This window comes from Biomphalaria glabrata, chromosome 16 (genome assembly GCF_947242115.1).
Source record: "Biomphalaria glabrata chromosome 16, xgBioGlab47.1, whole genome shotgun sequence".
In the NCBI taxonomy this organism is placed as follows: domain Eukaryota; kingdom Metazoa; phylum Mollusca; class Gastropoda; family Planorbidae; genus Biomphalaria; species Biomphalaria glabrata.
The window spans coordinates 16,950,123-16,973,120 of NC_074726.1; the positions used below are offsets into that span (position 1 = coordinate 16,950,123).

At 33.7% G+C, this 22,998-nt stretch overlaps 2 protein-coding genes across 2 annotated transcripts in view; one reads left to right on the forward strand and one right to left on the reverse strand.

The window, feature by feature from the left end:
• LOC106073915 (baculoviral IAP repeat-containing protein 2-like) overlaps nt 1–6,446 on the reverse strand; it is a 61,216-nt gene extending 54,770 nt beyond the window's left edge. The window contains exon 1 of the mRNA XM_056013501.1: nt 6,424–6,446. The gene's annotated coding sequence lies outside the window, so the exon portion shown is untranslated. The remainder of the gene's footprint in view (nt 1–6,423) is intronic.
• Nucleotides 61–18,247, forward strand: LOC106073916 (uncharacterized protein C7orf57 homolog). Its single transcript, XM_013234597.2, has 8 exons — nt 61–205; nt 6,887–7,075; nt 7,919–8,051; nt 11,352–11,534; nt 12,079–12,204; nt 12,788–12,970; nt 13,378–13,461; nt 15,798–18,247. The coding sequence occupies exons 1-8, from the start codon at nt 175–177 to the stop codon at nt 15,862–15,864; spliced, it is 996 nt and encodes a 331-aa protein (XP_013090051.2). The 5' UTR covers nt 61–174; the 3' UTR covers nt 15,865–18,247.
• Nucleotides 18,248–22,998: the final 4,751 nt, after the last annotated feature.

The following is a 22,998-nucleotide window of genomic DNA, read 5'->3' on the forward strand; positions in this document are numbered from 1 at the left end:
GGATTAGAGGTATTTTGCGAATATATTATAGAAACTAGATCTAACTGTGTTACAATCAAAGTTTTATATTATCACTGAAAAAGTTGTCCTTGACAACGGAAGTTGATTCTTTAACCTGTGATTATTCATATTGATATTGCCATTACATCTTCTTTTGTCGCAATTCAATTTATAATGCCTTTAAGTCAAAATGCAAAAGAATGTGGTAAGAATTTTTAGCCTAATAGACCTTGGATATTCAGAATTAGATATCTAGATTCTAGATCTAGAATCTTTGTTTTATATAATAATAATATAGTAAAATATAGTAATAGACACTACTTAGAAGTCTACGTCTACTGCTACTTACTGTCTTAGTCTAGACTAGTCTAGAGTCTAGAGTAATTTAGACGGTAAAACTTTCCATCGAAGGACCCTTTTGAAGAATGTTACGGAAGTCTAGACTGTATTAGTGTCTAGTAGTAGTACTTAGTAACTTAGTAAGTAGTACTAGTAGTCTAGATCTACTCATCTAGATCTAGGACTAGGCATTCTAGGTCTTCTACTAGTGACAAAACAATAATTTTAATACATCTCGTCTATGCTCAATGTTTATAATTATTATATCAATATGATCTAATAAATAATTATTTTAATTCTAGGCTATTTCTAGATTGATAAGATCTAATTTATTTATCATTCTGAATTCTAGATAAGAATAAATGATTATAAATGATTGATTCAGATTAAATTATCATGATTATCTTAATATCTTATCTAGAATTAGATTATGTAGATCTACTTACTACTAATTTAGCTAGGTCTAGTAATCTAGTAGAATCTTTATTGACTATAACTATACTCTATACTCTATAGCTTATTCTAGTTCAAGCTCTAGTCCAAGTCCTAGTCTAGAGTACTCTAGGCTGACTAGTTCGAGTCTAGACTGTATAGAGACTAGACAGCTCATAGTCTAGAAGTAGAGACTAGACTCTAGGCCTATAGGCTACTCTAGGCTCTAGGCAGTCTAGGACTAGAGTAGGTAGATCTAGAATCTAGATCTAGGTTTATATAGATCTACTATCTAGATTAGATAATCGCCAAAGAATGCTCAACCTATATATACTATAGTCCTAGATCTACTATTTACAACCACATATAGATCTATGATCTAAATCTAAATATCTAAATTATTAGATCTAAATGGTAAATACATAGATTTCTAGTATATTATAATATATATATAATTATAATGTTAAGATTTATAACAAATGATCAATATTCACATTTGATTAGATTTGACTCTCAAGTAGCACTATAGCTACTAGAGTAACAGTAACATCGTTTAGTAAAATAATAGATGACCATAACATCATCTGCCCAATAGATCACAAGGTCTGAAAGGGAAACTTAATCTTTCGATATATCTATAATATAAAGCAGAAAGTAAGGCGTATGTATGTCCCGGATAAAAAATTAAAAGAGTTCTATTAGACTTAGAGTCAGTTTGACTGATATTGATAAAACTTGGCATAAATGTTCCTTAGATAATAGCGGAGACCATAGGGTATTTTTAATGCCCCAACCAGAAGGCCCTAAAAATAAAAGAAAATAATTAAATTTATCTCTATTAAAGAGCAAAACTTTTTAACAAATCAGGTAAACCAGTTTTAGAGTAGGCCTATTTATATTTGATAAAACGAACATGTTGGCTAAATGGTTAAACCTATTTTTATATATTTTATCTATTTTTATACTCTACTTTTATTTTTGTGGCAAAATAAAAATGCGAAGGGATGATTTATTGCCATGTTTGACATAGGTCTAAATGACTCTAAATCCAATCCACTATATCAGTAATACCCTAACTAAGGCATGCAGGCCGCAGGTAATATTTGGCTAGTATAAATGTTTAACAGAATATCAAGATCTAGTAGATTTCATTAACATTAGAGTCCACTTCATTAACATTAGAGTCCATGTATTTCTAAGACTTTAGATCTTATATATTTGAATATTTAATATATGTAATTATACATTCAATTAAGTAGTAACATTTTACTTTCAGACCTTACAATCTATATGTTCATGATGTAAAGGTCATCTGTTTCTGTTGCCAATGGTTAACAAGGCTGGCACAAGGCCAACCATGCACCTTTACTTTTTATCAACTAATTTCAAGTACCCATTAGAGCTGGGTGGATTAAGAGGTGCCCTAAAGATCCCAAAATAAAAAATATCAGTCTTCCCCAGGATTCAAACTCATGTCCCCTTGGTTAGGAAGCGCATAACCTTTCTGCCACTCGACCTCCTGTTAAGTAAGTGCACAATGTTATATTTTCCTAATCAATCTAATCCAAAATCATATTTATTATATAGCCTTGTTTAATTTAATTATTAATTTTCATTTTTTGCTACCCTCATAATGCTAAAAGCTGCTAATTATTAGTTTTAGGTATTCTGTCTTTCACATTTACGTCTCAAAAAAACAAAAATAGCTATTTAAAATCTTAAATCCTTATGTATTGTGGCTTGCAAAGTTTATAGATGCAACAGCTACTTTTGTTTTCTGAAAGCAAAGATTAATTTTTAAAATAAAAATAAACCTCTTAAAAACAATATATAAATGTAAGAGAAATTAAATTAACAAAGAAAAAAAAATTTAGGCATTTTTTGGAATTAATTATGCATAAATTGTTTTCCCTCGTCGTAATATACAAATAAACGTGTGTTACTTATTTATTATCATGCCACTACTAATAGGTAAAAGAAAACATTTATATATTATATGTTATATCATGGGCGTAGCCAGGAATCCCCCCCTCCCCCCCCCCCCGCGATTTTTTTTAAAAATATGTATTTATGTGTGTGTGTACATAATCTTTATTACATTCTGACTCTTCATTCTTTCGGAAGACGTTTATTGTGCCCAAGAATAGGTTCTTCCATGAGTTAGTGGAAAAATTGTAGATTCCCCGCCAATACTAGCAATGGGGTCTGGGGGAGCTCCTTGCGCTCCCCCAGCGCGGGGCGAAGCCCCGTCGCCAAGCACTATTTCTGGTATTGAAAGCCAACAAAATACATATTCTGAGGTATCTACAGTGCATTTTCCTGCTATTAAAAAGTTTTATTTCAAAAACCTAATGTGCTATTCTTACTGACTTAGACCCTACCGCGCCGTTCGGAGCATTTGACGAAAAGCTGTTTCCATAAAAATCTGTCACTGGTAATGTCTGAAGCCTCTTCCCACCTGCCATGAGGACCTCAATGAATGAATGGCGTCAAGTTGTACTAGGATATCATTACAACTCTTCTTATGCGTAATTCATTTTGTCGGAGAACATGTCCCGCAAACCTCATGCGTCGCTCTCTCACAATCTTACTAAAGGGTCGACTCCCAGTTCGGCATAGGATTTCCTTGATTTAAACCCGATCTCTATAACTGACTCCTAAAATCTGTTTTAGCCATCTTTGTTGAGCCACATTTAGTGTTTTTCAATTTCGGCAGATGACTATTCACTGCAGTTTATTAAGGGAGCCCTGCCACTGGTAAAAATGTGTACCACTCCTGAATACGCTCTTGGAATTAAGTGACTGTATTTTGCTTTAGCTTTTATATCGAAAAGAGAAGTTTTATCGTCAAAATCATCTGTTGGGGGTTTTCCACCTCAAAATGCTCTGTAGGGGGATCTTAAACTCAAAACCATCTGGAGGGGTTTTAAACTTTAAACAAACGCCATCTGTAGAAGAGGGGTTTAAACTCAAAACCCCCGATTGGATTGGCTACGCTCAAATAATTTTAGTGTGTAATTTGCTTTTTTTATATTGAAGAGGTATTTTTAACATTAAACCCCTCTGAATAGGGGTTTAAACTCAAAACCCCTTTTGGCAACGCTCATAGCATTTTGAGTGCGTAATTTGCTTTTTTTCTTGCACTGAAGGTGTATTTTTTAGCCTCAAACCCCCCTGGTGGGGGGGTTTAAACTCAAAACCCCTTTGGCTGCGTTCATAGATTTTAGTGTGAGTAATTTGCTTTTATTTATATTGAAGAGGTACTTTTTAGCTTCAAACTCCACTGGAGGGGAGTTTAAACTCAAAACCCCTTTTACTACACTCAAAACATTTTGAGTGTATAATTTGCTTTGTTTTTATTATTAAAGAGGTATTTTTTACCTTCAAACCCCGCTGAAGTGGGGTTTAAACTAAAAACTAAGTCAAAACCCATTTAGCTACGCTCATAACATTTTGAGTGCGTAATTAACTTTTTTTATATTGAAGAGCGGGTTTATCGTAAATTTTGGAGGGGGTTTTAAAATCAAAATCTCCCTAAACTGTGCATTCGTTTGTATTTTTGTTTTGTTTTGTTTTATAGAAGAGGGGGGGTTAACTGCAAAAATCCCAAGTAGGGGGTTTAAAACTCAAAACCCCTAGTAGGGGGTTTTAAACTCAAAACCCCTGATAGGGGTTTTTAAACTCGAACCCCCCTGGTAGGGGGTTTTAAACTCAAAACCCCCTGGTAAGGGGTTTTAAAATCAAAACCCCATTGGTTGTGCTGGGGCAATTGATGGTTTAGTATTAAAATCTCACCTAAAATAAACAAAATCAAAGCAAAAAATCATTCACTAAATTCCGATTCAGGGGGGGGGGGGGTTGGGGTTCAACCCCCCCCCCCGGCTACGCCCATGTGTTATATACATATTTAGTCTAACTAGCCCATCAAATGAAATGCTAAAAGAAATCACTCGGTGCACCAATGTCTATGAACCCTCAACAAGCTGCTCGTATAGATGACATTTTTTAGTCTTACTAGGCCGTGTGACGAAGTGGATTTTTTTCCTTTGACGTCATATGGAATAAATTCTTTAAATGAAATGCTAAAACAACTCGGTATAGTAATGTTTATTAAACCTCGTAATGTGACTCGCATTTTAAAAAGACATAATTTAGATTTCTAAACTAGATTTTTTTTACACTAGAGCTAGATTTTTTACACTAGATCTAGATTTATTTTTTTTACACTAGAGCTAGATTTTTAAAACTAGATTTAGATTTAACATTGTAACATTGCCTCCCTAACACTAGACCTAGATTTTTTACACTAGATCTAGATTTTTTTTTACACTAGAGATAGATTTTTAAAACTAGATTTAGATTTAAGTTCTAATTAAAATCATTGTAGAATCTAGATCTCGAATTTCTTGGTCTAGTTTAGAATGTTTGTTGTTTTACATGTTTCGGATGTTCCTTCAGAGTTGTAGTCCAAACCTCCCGCAGGACGACGGGGGATGGGAGCGAGCAGTTTGAACCTGGGACCATCGATGAATCCAAACAACAGTCCAGCGCGCACACTGCATTACCAGACAGCCATGATTTAGACTATATCAAGATCTATAATTTTAATTTCTATACTTAAAGTGTAGATTTTTATTTCTAAAGTCTAGATTGTCAATATTGCAATGTTATAAAATACTACAACTAATCTACTATTTTAAAATTTAATATTGAGATTAGTCTATTAATTGATTATCTAGTGTTTTTTTTTTTACATAAATCTAATCTAAATTACATCTACATTATCCCAAATTTATATTTTATATCTAGATATAGATATTGAGAGCGCTAAATTAAAGAAGTTTAATGTAGGTAGATCGAAATCCTCATTCTAGTTCCATTTAGTTCTGACATATTGTACATATCCGGTAGTTGTCATTCCGTAATGTGTAGGTATATTATCAATAATAGGCTATTAGTTTGTAACCAGTTTGTCATTAGGTTAAGAGCAATGCCTGGTCGTGCGGTTAGCGCGCAGGACTGATACGGTCACGGTTTCATACCCTGCTCGATGCCATCCTCCGTCGACCAGCGGGAGATTTTACATTTAAAATAACATTTTTACAACGCCAAATGAATCTTTGAAACATTATTACTTTTAACAATCAAAACAAAATCACGTCTTGAATATTCCTTGCGAATATGCGGATCCGACAGGGATCCGTCTCCCACGGGGGTCGCCTCTGAGTTTGTGTGGCAACACAAACTCTCTTTGTAATCTTGTTAGATTAGAATTTAGATCCAGACTACTATAGAAATATGTCCATTAAGGGCTGATTCTTCTTTTATTAGGGCTTTTAGGATTTTCCCCATTTGCAACCCTAAGCTGCCCCAATTGTGCCATTATTGGCATTCCTATCCTTTGAGCATCTAGAAATGGAAATTTCATTGGGACTTCAATGGGGTGGGGACTATAATGGAACGATTATGACATTTGAGTCTTTGACCTCTATGGATGTATTTGAGAATTTTATTCTAGCTAGCTATTATTCATTAGCTTTACCTTACAATTTTTGAAGTAAGCATATTTCATTTTAAACTTCCAAGCTTATAATCAATCATTAAAAACATAATAATAATCTTTATCATGTCTTGGAAGACAATGGATCATACCTTAAACGTGCTGTGTGTAGTTTGATTTCAACTTCTTTTCTTAATGCTCTTGGGATAATTATTATCTCCACTTTCATTAAAAGGTTATTTACATTCGATCATTACTGTTTTAGTTCTGGTACAATATGATGCTTGTCTGGTCAACCGTTCAGTATGTAGGACCTACTGTCTCAAAATCTGCACCTCATTGTCTGTTTTGACTGCATTTTTAACTTTATTTAACATTATATCTTGGAGGGCCAATCCTACCGTGTTGATAGAAGTGTCACGAAAATCACCCTGATCGAACAAGTGGTCTCTGCATAGCGTGTCTGCAATCTGTAATCTGTTTCCTTTGGTAGGCCTATATGTACTCTATATAGCTTCTCCTTCGTCGCCGACGTATTAGCACGTTTTATTGAAAACTTTATCAAAAGTATATAGACCTATCTTTCATACAGTCATTTATATATTAACATTTCAGGGTGGTTCTACCATGCCCCAACTAAAAAAAATGTTGGTGCTCCAAAATTGGACTATCCAGCGCCTTCCAATATCCCAGGATTAGGCTTTGATGATCCTGTAGATGTAGAAAACCAACACTGCAAGGAAATGGTGTTTAAAGAAACGGATACACATTACATTAGATTAGCTAAAATGGGAGGTAGAAAAGGTAGGTTACACAATTAGTTAAAAAAATAAAAAAGACCAATTGTCTTAAATTTAGCATTCAATATGTACTTAGGAAAATTAGCTTATTATTATATATAGCACATTGTGACCGCGAGCCTTACTTACTTCAATTATTCAGTAAGGAAAGATGACAGAACTTTCGTGATGTTGGCTATCCTTAGCCTGACACCTTAAATTATGGCTTCATTTGCAGCTGAATGTTACAAGATTTAAGTTAAGCTTTTCCTTGATAAACTTGAAGACATACCCTATTGATAAACTTGAAGACACACCCTATTGATAAACTTGAAGACATACCCTATTGATAAACTTGAAGACATACCCTATTGATAAACTAGAAGACATACCCTATTGATAAACTTGAAGACATACCCTATTGATAAACTTGAAGACATACCCTAAAGACATTTTGCTTCAAATCCAATTTCGGGCATAAAAGATGGTAGACGAAAATTTAAATATAAATGTAAAATAAATTTTGAAATAACGAATTAAACTGCATAGCAGAATATAGCGGGTATAGGCATTCACCCTTTGATCAGTCTTCAGAAGTTTAGCCATATGAGCATGCCAATTTCTATTGCCAATTGCTGCTTTTGCTTGCCTCATATGCTATTAAAGAGTATTATATAGACAATGGTTACTTAATTTTCCCCATTAACAGCCCTTGCCTATTTCAGCCTTTGGGAGAAAATCCGTGTCAAAGATTTCACTCAGGTAGAAAGCCTAACCCTAAGCTTTGAAAAAATCAGTAACAATGACATACTTAAATATGCATGTATAAATTTACTACTTTACATTAAATTGTTATTAATATTTTTAGATTTGCTGTCCTTTAAATCTGACAATGAACGTCAGAAATCAGCAGGTCCAAGGGGGTATCCAAGAAATGATTGGTTTTATTTAGAAGACAACAGGATGCAGGATGAATACGAGCGAGGAAATGAAGAGAAAAAGTAAGATAAAAATAATCACAGTTTATAACACGTATCCTTCGAGGTAGTGTCCAGGGGACTTGAGTGTGTTTGTGTCTGTTCACTTCTCTTGACCTGATCTCACAAGATTACTGACTTGATGACTTTGTGATTATTACTCAATATTAATTACGAGTTCGACACATTCAATGGGCATAAGCTAGTCTGTTTGGCTACGTCACTACTTTTATTGCCACTTAATACAATGAACAATATTTATAAACAAACTAATGTATTCTCTAAGCTAAACTAGATTACTACTTTTCCTCCCACTTTTCTAAAAAAAAAAAACAAATTGTCTTATAATTTTTTTTAAACTACATTCATGTCTTTACAATGGCAAGGAAAACTTTTTGTGAAAAACTAATACAATAAATATAGGTAATGACAAAACAGTTCATAAATTCTCTTGCTTCAGTGGCATTTCAGTGTAATAGAAATCAAAACCGTTTGACCAATCTTGATAAAATATAAATGTTACTTGGGTACTAACTGGAACATTAACGTATGTAGGTTATAATAGCCCTAAAACAAACAAAAAAAAAGTTGCCCAACTCTATGAAAGTATTACTATTTCATGGATCTAGGATTCTAGGTCATTATAGCCATGATCTAGATCTAATTTTAAGAACTACGTACACTTTACAAAGATATTTTTTACTTTGACACATGAAATAGGCCTATAGTCCATTGACCTCATTATTTAATAAAGTTAACCTTCAAATTTGTCTTTCAAAAGCATTTTTACATAAATCGATCCTTATATCTGCGAATTTCTATTATTTCGTTTAATTGTTTCCAAAACACTCTCAATGACTATATCGACAGTGATATGCAAATTAATAAGACCAGCGGGCCGCAGGTAATATATGGTTAGTAATTAATATAGGAATCTCACTGCCAAACACAATAAAAGATTGCTGGTGAATGGGACTTAAAACAAGTTACTGATCGCTTAAGTTCAAAGTTCAAGTTTCTGTACGTTACTGTCCATAAAAAAGAAAGTTCCTCCTTTCAGACCTTGTGGTCTATAGGGCAGATGATGTAAAGGTCATCTGATTCTGTGGCCTACGGTTAACGAGGGTGTCATGTGGCCAGCACAACGACTAAACGCCTTTTCTTTTCCCCAACTAATGTCAGGTACTCATTAGAGTTGGGCGGACTCAGAGGCGCACAAGGATCACGAAATAAAAATCCCAGTCTTCACCAGGATTCAAGCCCGGGACCCCCGGTTTAGAAGCCAAGCGCTTTGCCACTCAGCCACCGCGCCTCCTGTTACAGTCCATGAATACGAAATATTACGTTGATGATTTACAATGTACAATGTTTATACTGTACAATTTACAGTTCATACTGTACAATTTACAGTTCATAATGAGTAAGCCACAGTTCATACTTTTCAAGTTCCGTTGCTGCCGATGCCAAGTAGGCCTACCATTTCACTGTTCATCAACGACACATATCACTGACAAACATCACAACTTCATGTCATTTTTCTATTATGGATTCAAAAAAAAATATCTGTTATCTACCAACTTATTATTATGTTTACAAATTGATACTTGAGGCACCCATAAGTTTCTATCCCATACAGATTCAAGTTTATTTCTTCTTTTACTCGCCATTTCCTCTCGAATCTAAAATTTACAAATGATCGATGCGATTATACACACAAATAAAATCAATGTTGTACCATTGGTGCTCCCTGGCTACTAGTGCAGTTTGTATTTGTGGTCTTACAGATGTGTCATTATCAAGTATGTTGCGCACATTCTATGCACCTATGGTAAGAGAAACTATCCTCGTCTTTTCTGAGTTTCGACCGCTTGCGTAGCATTCCCGTTAGCTGGTTTAGGCTGGCTAGGGTAGTTAGAGCAGGCTATATTTGGGACACCTTTTCTAGCCGTCCTCATGCTTTTGAGGTGTGCAGTGCATTTCTAAATAGGGCTGCTCATGTGGGTTATGAACTCCATTGCTGTGTCAGTGGTGAGTGACCATATAGCCTGAGCCGCCTGTGTGCGGGAGTTCAGTGTACCCACACCTACCGCTTCTTGCCTGTCGACAGAGGGCTTTGATTAGGGAGGGGGAAATTGGGTGAATAAGTGACATGCGTTGAGATTTCACGTCGACCTCACTTTCCCGCCCTTTTTCTGGTAGCAAGACATCCGAGGAAGGGTGCAATGGATGACCATGAACTGTCTTGTCCTGTCGTCCTTTTTATTTGTCTATTTAGTCTTATTAGGGTGACATTACGCACAGACATTCCAGATTTACATGCTAGGTTTGAGAAAACACAACGTTTACTGAGTCTTCTTGTTTGGCCGAGAAGTCATGGTCGTTTCCTGGGTGTGGCCGCTGCGCATTCTACAGTTACTGGAAGCCACAGATGAGAGTTGGGTGCCGAGTGAGGACCAAAAGTGAGCCAACCTCTATGAGGAGACTACTGATTGACTACTCCTCCAAGACACCCCAACACCACAACATGTTTTTGTGCAAACTCAGAAATAAATTATGTCTTGCTTCCATGACAAAAATTTTGTTTCCGGAATATGAAATATTTGAAGATTTGGCAGGATTCTCGGAGTTTACACATTTTACACATCTTCTCTGTCATATGAACAAATTAAATCTTTAGAAATAAGAATTGAGATACTTAAAAGGTTTAAAATAACAATTTATTCTGTTTGCCATTTTGATAGCTGAAAATGAATTGTCTCGTTTCTCGAGGTTAAACTCGCTGACTGTCTGAAGGAAGCTTAGGAATTCTAAAGATAACCAGAGGTAACATGATGGCCAATCGGAAAGAACATTTCAAAACTTCAGTACTTTTGAAAAAGATACAGATATTTTCTGTATGCCTTTTAATCAGACCTGGAGCTTCAATCCACTGATTCAGAATTAAATAATCAACAGAAACAACTTTTTCCAAATGTTCAGAAAATCAACGTTTTTAAAGTTGTTAAAATCTGGTTTTCCATATCCAAGAATTTGTGTAATGTTTGCTTTCTATATTTGTGAGCAGCTTTTGACAATAGTGAAACTTGCCCTCTACCCTGTTGGTCCTCTCCCCTATAACCCCAGTCTCTCAGCCCTTCAGAAAAATTGTCTGCACCTTCCGTTACTCACATCTTACTGTCATTCATAGAAAAGAAAGAAGTGAAAACAAAGTTTCAACCTTTGCAATTCACCCAATTTCCCGTTGCTCTATCAGCAGTGACTAAAGAAGTGTTATTTATATTATACTCCTGCAATAAAATAATTATAATGCTGTTACTATTTTAGATCGTGGCAGTTCTTATTGCCAGACTACATGGTTCATCAGAGTTACAAGCCTTCCTTTGAGGAGCCCGATAGCAGACCAACACGTAGTGCTGCCCCTTTTTATACTGAAGTGAACTGTGGTATTGAAGAGGGAAGACAGGCAACAGATAAAACTGTCAAGATTCAAGAGCCAAGAAAACCAGGGTGAGCTCTATTATTAGACAACTCATAATATTATTGAAGCTTTAGATGTAGATTGATTTTTTAAAATTTAGCATAGTTTGCAATTAAACTATAATTCTTAATTTCTAAAAAAAAAATCACAACCACATTTAAAAACATAGTTCATTAATTCCTGACTTATCACTAGCCCAGTTAGGTTATTGAAATGGACTAGTGATAAAGTTAAGTGTCAACATCAGCATCTGTTCAAGACTATGATCATAGAATTATTTTTAGAAAAAAAAAAGCTTGTAAATCTATAAATCTTATGATATTTTTTTTTGTGAGAAGAAAAATACTTATATAACATAACTTTATGACATAACTTTATGACATACCTTTATGTAATCAAAAAAAAAAAGATATATGATATAATACATTTTTTTTTGTAGGAGGAAGAAAAAAATTCTATCTCAAGATGAAACTGAAAAATGGCAAAGATACATATTTTTTTTACAACCATATTACTCCCAAGTTTTCATTAGTATCCTAATAAATTTTTAATTGCTTTACTACATCACAATAGATTTGGAGTCAGATTGGAGAAGCCTGCAGCTACAGCACAGAAACCACCACCCAGAGATAAAATAACTAAACCAAAAGACTCAGAAACTTTGCAGGGAGAGAGAAAGAAACAAAACTTTATTGTTATGTAAGACATTTATAATTTTCTGAAATGAAAAAGGTTTGTTCCATGACAAAAAATCATATATTTTCATAACAATGACACAGTATCTTATGCAATTTTTCATTGGCTGTTCCCTTACTCTTATAATATTTCAAATTTTTATAATCCATTTAAAATTATAAATAAGAGAATAGACAAAAAACAACAACATAAAGTAATTATTTTTTCTATTATTTATTTGATTTTTAATTTTTATAAACTTTAAAAAAAATTAAATTACTGAAAAATTCATTACTCTTATTTTTGGAATTATTATAATTTATTTCTGACTATGTTAAAAAAAAACTTGTAAAACCAATACAATATTTGTAGATATAAATGTCTACATCTTTCCTACTTTATAGTACACTTAACTTTCCAAGTAAGAAAATAATATATGTGATTTGAAGAATGGGATTATAAGAATATACCAGGAGCTGATTTTAGATAAAAACAAATCTCTATCATTTAAATTTTAAAATAGGCAATATTATTGCTCACTTTTAAACATTTTCATTCTCATTATGTACAAGCACTGACAAATATTATAAGATCATAATATTAACAGGCCTACAGAAAAAGAAGAACCTACAAATATGCAGAAGCTCTTGTCTGGAGATTATGAAAAGGAATGGTATTCTAAACTGGCACAAATGCAATACAAAGAACAAGCTAATTTAATGAAAGATGCACCTAATAGTAATGACCCTCAAATGGTGCTTTCTGAGAAAATTTCTTCAGCTAATCACAGGTCTATAAACTTACTTTGTTTTTTTTTAATTAACTTTCATGATGTAAGTTTAGAATTAGTATTTTGGCCCTTTGAATTACTTGTCTAGACATATACAATAGTGTCTCCCTAGCATTCTTTAAAATTTTAAAACATTTACAGAATTTTAAATTGATGGACTTAACATTCAAGTAATTAAAGTGGCAATTTGGACATCATCATGAATTGAATTTAATCATTCTAGCTTTTGTTGCACAATGTAATTTAAAAAATTAATGTTAAATTTTTTTTTATCCTATTGTCACAAAAGTGTTGTTTTTTTTTTCATTTTCCCATATTGTATTTTTTTTTCTAACTCCATAGCCATAATTTGAAAAATGTAATTGCCCCTATTCATTGAAATTAACTATTTAACTATTTTATTCCAGACGAAATCGAACTGACATTCATTCTAGCTACACACATAAAAGAAAGAATGAAGTAGAAGAAAAAGAACCATTTGTGCTAAACAGGTAGATATTATGTTTGAGTTCCAGAGTTTTGATATATGCTCATTTTTTATTTCGTTTCAAAGAATCCTTCTTATCTGTTTTGTATATGTGTTTGTGTTCAAATAGATATGTTTATGTGACTGCCAAAAGCAGTCTTTTTTGGTGAGCTAAAGGTGGTAGAGGTAACAGAGCTGCCCCACGCAAATGCTTTAAAGACCTGCTTAGGCACCAACTTTTTTTAACTGACATAGAAGAAAGCACCTGGTTGCAAGCGGCTTCAGAATGAGTCAGCTGGAGATCACTTACAAAGGCCAACGGGGGATACATATTTAAGACAGAAAGAAAATCTGCTGCCAAGGACAGATGTAGATGGCAAAAAGAAAATCTAATTCGACCACTGGCGGACAATGGTTATGCTTGTGGTAAATGTTGCAAAATAAGTAAGTCACAGCTAGGGCTGCATAGCCATGGGAAATACTGCATTCCTCATTAATCTTTGCACTCAAAGACAAGCCTTATTATTAATAATAATAATAATAATCTTTATTATCCATAAGGAAATTTGTCTCACAATTTGTGCATTACACCAAACAAAAAACATTATAACTATAAGAAACCAAAGTGTACATTCACACCAGACTCACTCATAATTTACATGTGACAAAGTTTATACCAGATTGTTCTTATTTAATGATTTGATTGCCAGGGGAACAAAAGAGTGTTTGTGTCTGTTTGTCTTTGCTATCGGTGTCTTGTATCTCTTTTGTGATGGTAAAATCATGAAATCCTGACACAAAGGGTGATTCTTTATTTCGAGGATCTTGTTAGCTTTTTTATAGATGTTTGTCTCAAACAACTGCCCAAATGGGGTTTGTTTTTTGCCAATGATTTTGCCAGCAGCATTGAGGATTCTATTAAGTTTATTCCTATTTTTAATGCTCAGATTGCCATACCAAGCAGTGATATTGAAACTGAAAATATTGCAGATGTGAGCGTGATAAAACATAGCCAAGGCCTTTTCGCTAACATTAAACGAGGACAGTTTTCTTAGTAGTCGTAATCTTTGCTGCCCTTTTTTGCTGATATAATCAGTATTTGCAGTAAAATTTAGTTTATTGTCCAGGATAGTACCAAGGTATTTAAAGGTTTGTACAATTTCAATAGTCTCTCCAGCTACAGAAACAATATAATAACTGTGGTGAAAATGAGGATTAATTAAAATTTTGATATAAAAAATTCCAAATATTGGGAAAGACCTTTCAACCTAACAATGTGTCATAAATAATTTTGCTTTCTGCATAGATATCTTGCATCATATTGTCCCATTTAAAATTCAAAGTAAAAGAAAAAAAAAGTTATTATTCAACTATATAAAGTTTTAAAATTCACTTTATTTTACAATTTTATCATACATTTTATTTACCTTATCCTCAAACAAGTTGGTTCTAAGGTGTTTAAGAAGTATTTAATGTTTTATTTATATAAGTCTATCTAAGTTTTTGTATATGAAATCATTCCATTGAGGGCCCTATTTATGTATGTGAAGGCCCAGGGGCAGAATTTTTGTAGAGGCTCCCTACACATTTTCGAAAGTTTTAATAAAAATTCACTTATTAATAAAAATACTAATATCTAAAAGCATGCCATATCATAAAAGAAAGAGAGTACTTGTAAATTGAATTTAATTTTCCTTTTTTTTTTTTTAATAAAATTATTTAATAATTATATTAAGTAACAAAAAAATTTAATGGTTATGGTTAAAGCAATGTGGTGAATTCTGAATGTAAATGTTTAGGGTTTAAGGAATGTAGTAAATTCTGAGTATATTACAAGAATACTATAAGCAGACTCTTTTTACCCAACATTGTTGCCATTTTTATAATAAGATTTTAAGTATTGTTTGTAAAAAGTCAAAATAAAAATAAAAAAAAAAATTAAGTTACTGACCCATCAAAATCTGGATTTTTTATCTGTTGTGAGAGCCCCTGGGCCATAGCCCTGCCTGCCCTCCCTTAAATCAAGCCCTGATTCCATTATTTTTTAAATTTATCTCATCTTTGATAATAATAATTTAGTTTTTGTAGGCCTCAAAACTTACAATGCAAGCATTTTTTTTTTTTTATGAAATAGAAAACTGTGAGGGAGATCAAACAAATCAATCAATAACTACTTAATTTTACAAAACTGGATCATAACTGGACCAGCAATGCTCAATCACTGAATTTTAGACTACACAAACATTTTTATGGGTTTTAGAGTTAACTTTTCTTTATTAATTTCTCTAATATTGTTCTGCACATTATAATCAAGAAAAAAAAACACCACATACAATTTTTTTAGATAATTTTTTTTTTCAGATTTAAGAACATCTCACCAAAAGTTGATTCATACCAGAGAACAGAGTTAATGGCAGAGTTAAAGTAACCAGCCATATAGACCTAAATATGTAAATAATTAAGATGTTTAAATAGTTTAGTGTTCACCATTCAGTACAAAAATGATTAGCAATAAAATGCAAATAAAAAAGAAGTTTTTACAATTATTTTACTATAAAATTATGTTTTCTTTTACTAACTTTATTCCATCTTTATATATCAAAAGGCTTACACAAATTATTAAACCTATCAAGTTTTTAAGTTGTAATAAATTGTTTCTACAGTGTGGAACATCTATTTATTTTCATTTTAATTATCACAACAAATTCTTTTGTCTGAAAAATGATGTTTAATAATTTTTTTTCTGCTGAATATATTTTGTCCAAATTCCAGTAAAAATGATAATTTTTAAAAGAAAAGTTGTATTTTTTGTTTGTGAAAAAAATTCATATATTTATTCTAATAAATTACAGACATTACTTCAAAAGAAAAGAATTATGTGAATGTATCAAATAGCTAACAATTTCATATTAAATATAAAATTATTACAACACAGAGGTACAGTTCAATTCTTGCTAATATAATAAATACAATAAGAAAGAATACAATCTCTATTTCAAAAGATCCTTTAAGCAGCAATACTTTTATTTAACTTATTTATACTTTTATTTAAATTATTTAGTGAACTGTAACAGAACAAAAAAATGAAGTTATTTTATCAAATGTTGCTTGTCACCTTTACAATTGCTATTGCATTAAAGTATCATTGTTTTATAATAAAATATAAACAAATTTGCATAAAGAAATTTTTGACTTTGAAAATAAATTTTAATGTTGTATTTGTACAACAGTGACAAAATATACAAATATTTCATAAATTTAAAGAAATATATACAGTTGTCTTCGTTGCGGTGCCTAAGGACTGAGTTCATTGCACTGGGGGGGGGGGGTAAAAACCCTAACAAACATGTCATATCCACACACCCACACACCGTTTCTCAAGGGGTCATTTTTTTATGGCGGATGTGGTACAGAGAAGAAACATGGGAGAGTTTCCACGGTGTGCTTGGCCTTGGGCCTCACTTAAATCCGAGCATCCTGTGATACAAGTCATCAGTAATAGGGATGTAATAATTTACATCTTTCCAGACAGAAGATTGTTCAGACAGGCGGAGGCAAGCTTCCACAGGTCTTAAGTTGTAAGACTCAATGACAAAGTAGAAGGTAGCCTGAGCCTGTCCTACTATTAGCTCTAAATAGAACGAGTTAATTTCTTTCTTCTACCTGGTGTCATTATTATTGTTAGTTGCCATCATAAACATTAGGGCCCACGTGGGGCTAATTAGGGCAAAGGGGGATAACCCTAATCAAAACTGATACTGGGCCATAATGGGCATGTTTATATGTTTATATAGCTGCTACTTTGCTAAACGAATATTAATTTATCACAGTGAAGTTTTTATTACCTAATGCTTCTAGTCTAGAACAATATAGATGCATGACACACCTTTCCTCTTCATACCTGATGATACCCAGCCCAAGAAAGTAGCCCTACATAACATACTACAACATAATAAAAGCCACAAAAAGATTGCTTAGTGGAGGTCAGGGGCGGACTGGCTATATGGGCACTAAGGCCGATGCTAGGTGGGCCGGTTTACAAATGGGCTGGTAGGACCACGAAAGGGCCGCATGGATGCCACCATGGTACGCGCATCAAATTGTTAATAAAACCATATAAAAATGCCATCAGAGCGTTGTGTTAAAAAAAAAAAACTTTCACAGACTCTGCACTGTAATACTATTTTAATCTAATACATTTTCCGAAATATTGTGATAGCCTACATTCGTAGATAGTGCTACTAGTAGGCTTCATCCTTTTAGGGCGATCAAAAAGCAACATAAGGTCTAGGCCTATATTTCTATACAGATTTAGAGTTCACTATATGCATGCCTATCGATCAGACTTAACATAATGACTTTGAGGACAGGTAGGCTTAGAATTGAATGCCCATCATATGATATAGCCTACAAGTTATGTGCCGGATTGTATAGAAATGCCTGAACCAATTTTGACACCCAGTCCGCCCCTGGTGGAGGTTATATCTCTGCTGCCCATTTTAAAAAGCTGTAATGGTGTTTATTTCATTTACTATGTTGTCAAATGTTGTCACAACTCTGCAGAGTCATTGGTTTTTCTAGCTGATTCAGGTGTTAGTCAAATATGAATATTCACATTCAGTAATTCTCGCTGCTCTACTTTTTTATGTTTTCTTGAGTTGAGGATGTTAATTCGAATATTGGTCTATGCAAGGTTAAATAGCATTTTAGTTGTTTATTTGCTTTTTTTTTTATTTCTCATTATAAACCTTAATGCTTTGTTGTTGTTTTTTTTTTTATATTTTCATCAATATAGGGATTTTACGATCATTTATACCTAGTTATTTTGAGTTTATATTAAAACAACAGTTGGAGTAAGACAAGGCTGCCTACTCTCACCAACTCTTTTCCATATCTTCCTTGAATGGATAATGGAAGATGCTCTCGACGGCTATGAATGTACCGTAAATATTGGAGGAAGAAGAATTACTAACTTGCGCTTCGCTGATAACATAGATAGCCTACCAGGGACAGAAGAAAAATTAGCTGACTTGGTGATGCGCATATACAAGACTTCCGCAGCATATGGTAGGCAAATAAATGCCGAAAAAAGGGGCATAAGCATTGGGTCAAAAGCTGACAAGTGTCAGTAGTTTTAAATACCTCGGAGCTATCGTCTCAGTTGAGGGAACCAAACCCGAACTACTGGCTCGAATTGCACAGTCCACAATAGCACTTGCAAAACTCACTTAAATTAATATGGATAGACAAAGGCATAGCCCTCGACACCAAAGTCTGATGAGCTCCCTGGTCATGGCTTCATTCTTATATGCTTGCAAGTCTTGGACGCTGACTGCAGAACTAGAGAGGATAATCCTAGCAATGGAATTAGATGCTACAGAAGGATCCTAGGTATCACATTTAAAGACCGCATCACAAACGAAGTGATTAGAGACAGGTTTACCACAGCGATTGGACACCACGATGCCTGCTAATTATTGTTTAAAAAAACGCAAACTAATAAAATTCTATAACCATATTACAAGGTCTTCGGGGCTTGCAAAAACCTTCCTCCAGGGAACAGTACCAGGAAAAAGAAGAGGCAGAGAGATAAAGCTATAGAAAGACTACATAAAAGTATGGACGGGCCAGCCATTGAAAGAGGTTCTACCCATGGCAAAAAAAAAAGAGAGGCATGAAGAGACTTATGTGGTGCCCCAACGGTAAAACACACTTAAGGATAGGTGAATGTGATTGTCCTGTAAATAAAAACATGTCCTCGATGAGATGCCTTCATTATATTTATCTCAATATATAATATATATACATATCTAACTTCTGTTCCCCAACTAATACAAGTAGGCAGGTTATTGATGTAAAAATCTAGTAGTCCAAAGACTGTTTCCTTAGGTAGGCCCACTGTTATTGTCGATTTGAAACCATTTATTATTAGGCCTACAGTTTTTTTCTCTACCTATCAGGAAATCCTGAATACATTTGTGTAATAGACCAGTAATGACAAAATATTTTAATTTTCAGCGGCCCCCGTAAGGAGAAAAGCCGCTATTAGGTTTGTGCAAAATGTCCGTCTGTCACACTCAGATCTCGAAAACTAGAAGAGACATGAAAAATATTATTTACCATGCGATGCGGCTTGAAAAGTTTAGTTGCAACGGCTACTTTTGGTTTTCTAAAACCAAACCGTTTAATTTATAAAATTAATTATGTAAGCGATTTTTTCCATAAAAATACACCAATTCTAAAACAATTACATAAATGTAAGGGATGGCAATGTTCTAGTATGTTAACAAAGATCGACAATTTTTGTGTATTTTAAGTATCACTAAGTCGAACATATTATTAAAATGTACAAGAAATGTTTACAACAAATATAAATATTAGTTAAAGGTGTTTTTTTCTGGTCAACTAGCTGCTAAAATTAAAAGAAAAGATTTATATTTGTTTATCAATGCTAAGAATGCACTTTGTATGTAAATATCACGCACATTTTTTTAAATGGACTTTTTATGCAGCGACTTTCGTGTAGTAGCGTAACGCCGCGGCATGATATACTAACAAAGTAATTCCTTAAAAAATTTAAAATAATCAGATTTTATTTATTTTTTGTCTAGTGCCCCATCAGGATAAAAGACGTTTATTTTTGTGCGTTTTGTCTGTTAGTATGTCTGTCCGTCACGTTTAGATAAAAAAACAACAACACTAAAAGCAATTAAAAGTCTGATTTAACATTTATTTTTCCTTCCAAAAGATAGTTTTAAGTATCTATAATAGATTGTTCCGAATGGTTTTGTGAAAACAAATCAATGACAACGAGTGTCTGTTTGCTCTTCTAATTTATATTGTTACAAATGACAGGGATAGGTAGAGGTCAATGTATGACCCCGTCGAGATAACACAACGGCGGTTGTTCTTTGGAATGTACATGTATCAACAAAGACAGGATGTGACGTGTCCTTACGTGTTATTCCAGAAGGTACTAGCAATGTCCAGTGACAGATAGAGGTCACAACTTGTGACCCCGGCAAGATGACACTGCAGCCGATGTTTTCTTGAATCTACATGTATAAACAAAGACAGGATGTGACGTTTCCTCACGTGTTATTCCAGAGGATACTAGCCGTGTTTGTGCAACTTTGGACAAGCGATTAGGGACTCTATATAAGCCAGAGAGTTAATGTGAAAGTCAGTCGTATGGAGTCGTGAGTGAGCCGTTACAGTCGATACAGACGATGTAAGACGTGTGCGGCTCTGTGGAAGAGAAATGTGTACGACTCGATGCAAGTTAACTAGGGTAGAGTTAACTGGAGTGGACTACTGTCGTTAAAGTCTATACAGCGAACTACAGTGGACTTGAGCCGTTACAGTCGATACTGTCGATGTAAGACGTGTGCGGCTCTGATTCGGTAGACTTGAGTACGACTTGGTTCAGCTTTGGGAGACCTGGAGCGACACTGGGAAGTGTGTCGTTGGTCTGTTCTGTGGAATACGGCTCGATGCAAGTTGAGAAGAGAGGAATTGCAACGAAGTGAAGAGATGCAGTGCAACGAAGTATAGCTAACTGTAAACTGACAGATATTGTACAGTCTTCTACGCTACATGTTACAGTAATGTTAGAGTTAATAGTCATTAAAGTTATATGAAACTGAAAGTTTAGTCGTCAAGTTCTTTGCTGTGTTTTTATTTGTGTGCCTACTAGTACATCTAGCCAGAAGATTCAGAAATACGTAACAATATTATATTTAATTTCATTGCTTAAACGTTGAAAACACCTGATCAATCATATGTTGTTCCGTTTTTTTTTTTATGTAAATAGCATATAAATGCTAAATGAAAATATCTTTACTGACTTATAATATTTCATTAACTATAAAGTTGTTCCGGAAATTGTTATGTAAAAAATAAATTATGTGAAATGATTCTTTGAAATCACATCATTGACTTACATTACACTTATATTCTTTGACAATCTGTTACTATAGTTTAATTATCGATATCAAATCGATCCATATTTTCAACTTAAAACAAATGTATGTCAAATGACTTTTTTTTCAAAAGTATTGACAATAGGTTGTTCAGGATTTTTAAATAAGAAAGCAATTTACTAGAAACGATTATTGAAAATCAATTTTTAGTGTCCCCCGTAAGGGGAAAAGACATACATAACATTAATAATCTTACAAATCGTCGCCAAAATTGTTCCGAATTTTATTAGAAAAATCAAATAACTGTTTGAAATCCCTTTTCTAATAAATAAACAAATAATCTTCTTCTCATTTAAAAAAATTGGCTGTTCCGGATTTTTTTTGAAAAATATTTTAACTCTGTTTATTTAAAATCGCACTTCTATCTTACACTACATTTAAATTTCTAGCTTAAACGTTACAAAATCAAATTTTATCTTAATATTAAGTTCCGGATTTTTAAGGAAAACAAATTCCTAACACCAAAGTATGGTATGAAAGTCTCTCCAAAAGGCTATGGTACGTATAATTTTTATACTAGTTCATCCCAAAAATTTAATTAACGGTATTTGATTTATCTGAGATTCTCTCTCTCTTTCTCTCTCTCTCTCTCTCTTTCTCTCTCTCTCTCTCTTTATATATATATATATATATATATATATATATGTATATATAAACATCCGGAACAATCTATAATAGATACTTAAAACTATTTCTATGTTTTGGAAGGAAAATTAAAGGTTAACCAGATTTCAATAACTTTTAGTCTTCGATATAAACAGACGAACTGACAGACAAACGCACAAAAAATGAGGATTTTATCCTGATATATATATATATACATATATGTCATACATCTTTAAATGACATACTATAATAACTCAGTTTCCCCCATATGTATGTACCCTCGTTATCTCTCCCTCACTCGTGTTAATAAAGACATTTTTAGTCTAACTATATAATAGGCCGTGTGACGTCGTGTATTTTTTCCTTTAACGTCACGACATGAGAGATCCATTAGGGCTTTATCTGGACCCCTAACTGAACCCAGACTCAGCCCTAAGGGGGGCCATTTGGGCCAACGTTCATCCCCCAAATGGGGCCCATGTGTTTAGCTCTTTCAGGCCCCTCAATGTTTGCCCCCATAATGGCCGCATGAGGGATCCACCAGGGCTTCATCTGAGTGCCCTAACTGAGCCCAGACTCAGCCCTAAGGGCGCCCATTAGGGCCAACGTTCATCCCCCAAATGGGGCCCTTGTGTTTAGCCCTTTCAGGCCCCTCAATGTTTGCCCCCATAATGGCCCCATGAGGGATCCACCAGGGCTTCATCTGGGCCCCCTAACTGAACCCAGACTCAGCCCTAACGGCGCCCTTAAACATGAAAACATTTTTTAGTCTAACTAGGCTGTGTGACGTAGGCTAAAGGATTTTTTCTAATCTAGATTTTTTGCACTAGATTTAGATTTTTTTACACTAAATCTAGATTTTTAACACTAGATCTAGATATATTTTTTTACAAATCTAGATTTATATTCTAATTTAAATCATTCTAGATCTAGAATTTCTAGGTCTAGTTAAGAATTATATAAACTAGATCAAG

Excerpts from the sequence above, each read along its gene's own strand:
- LOC106073916 (XM_013234597.2), top strand. The coding sequence starts at position 175 with ATGCCTTTAAGTCAAAATGCAAAAGAATGTG. Across the intron at positions 8,052-11,351 it reads CGAGGAAATGAAGAGAAAAA|ATCGTGGCAGTTCTTATTGC; the intron begins GTAAGATAAAAA and ends TTACTATTTTAG. Across the intron at positions 11,535-12,078 it reads CAAGAGCCAAGAAAACCAGG|ATTTGGAGTCAGATTGGAGA; the intron begins GTGAGCTCTATT and ends ACATCACAATAG.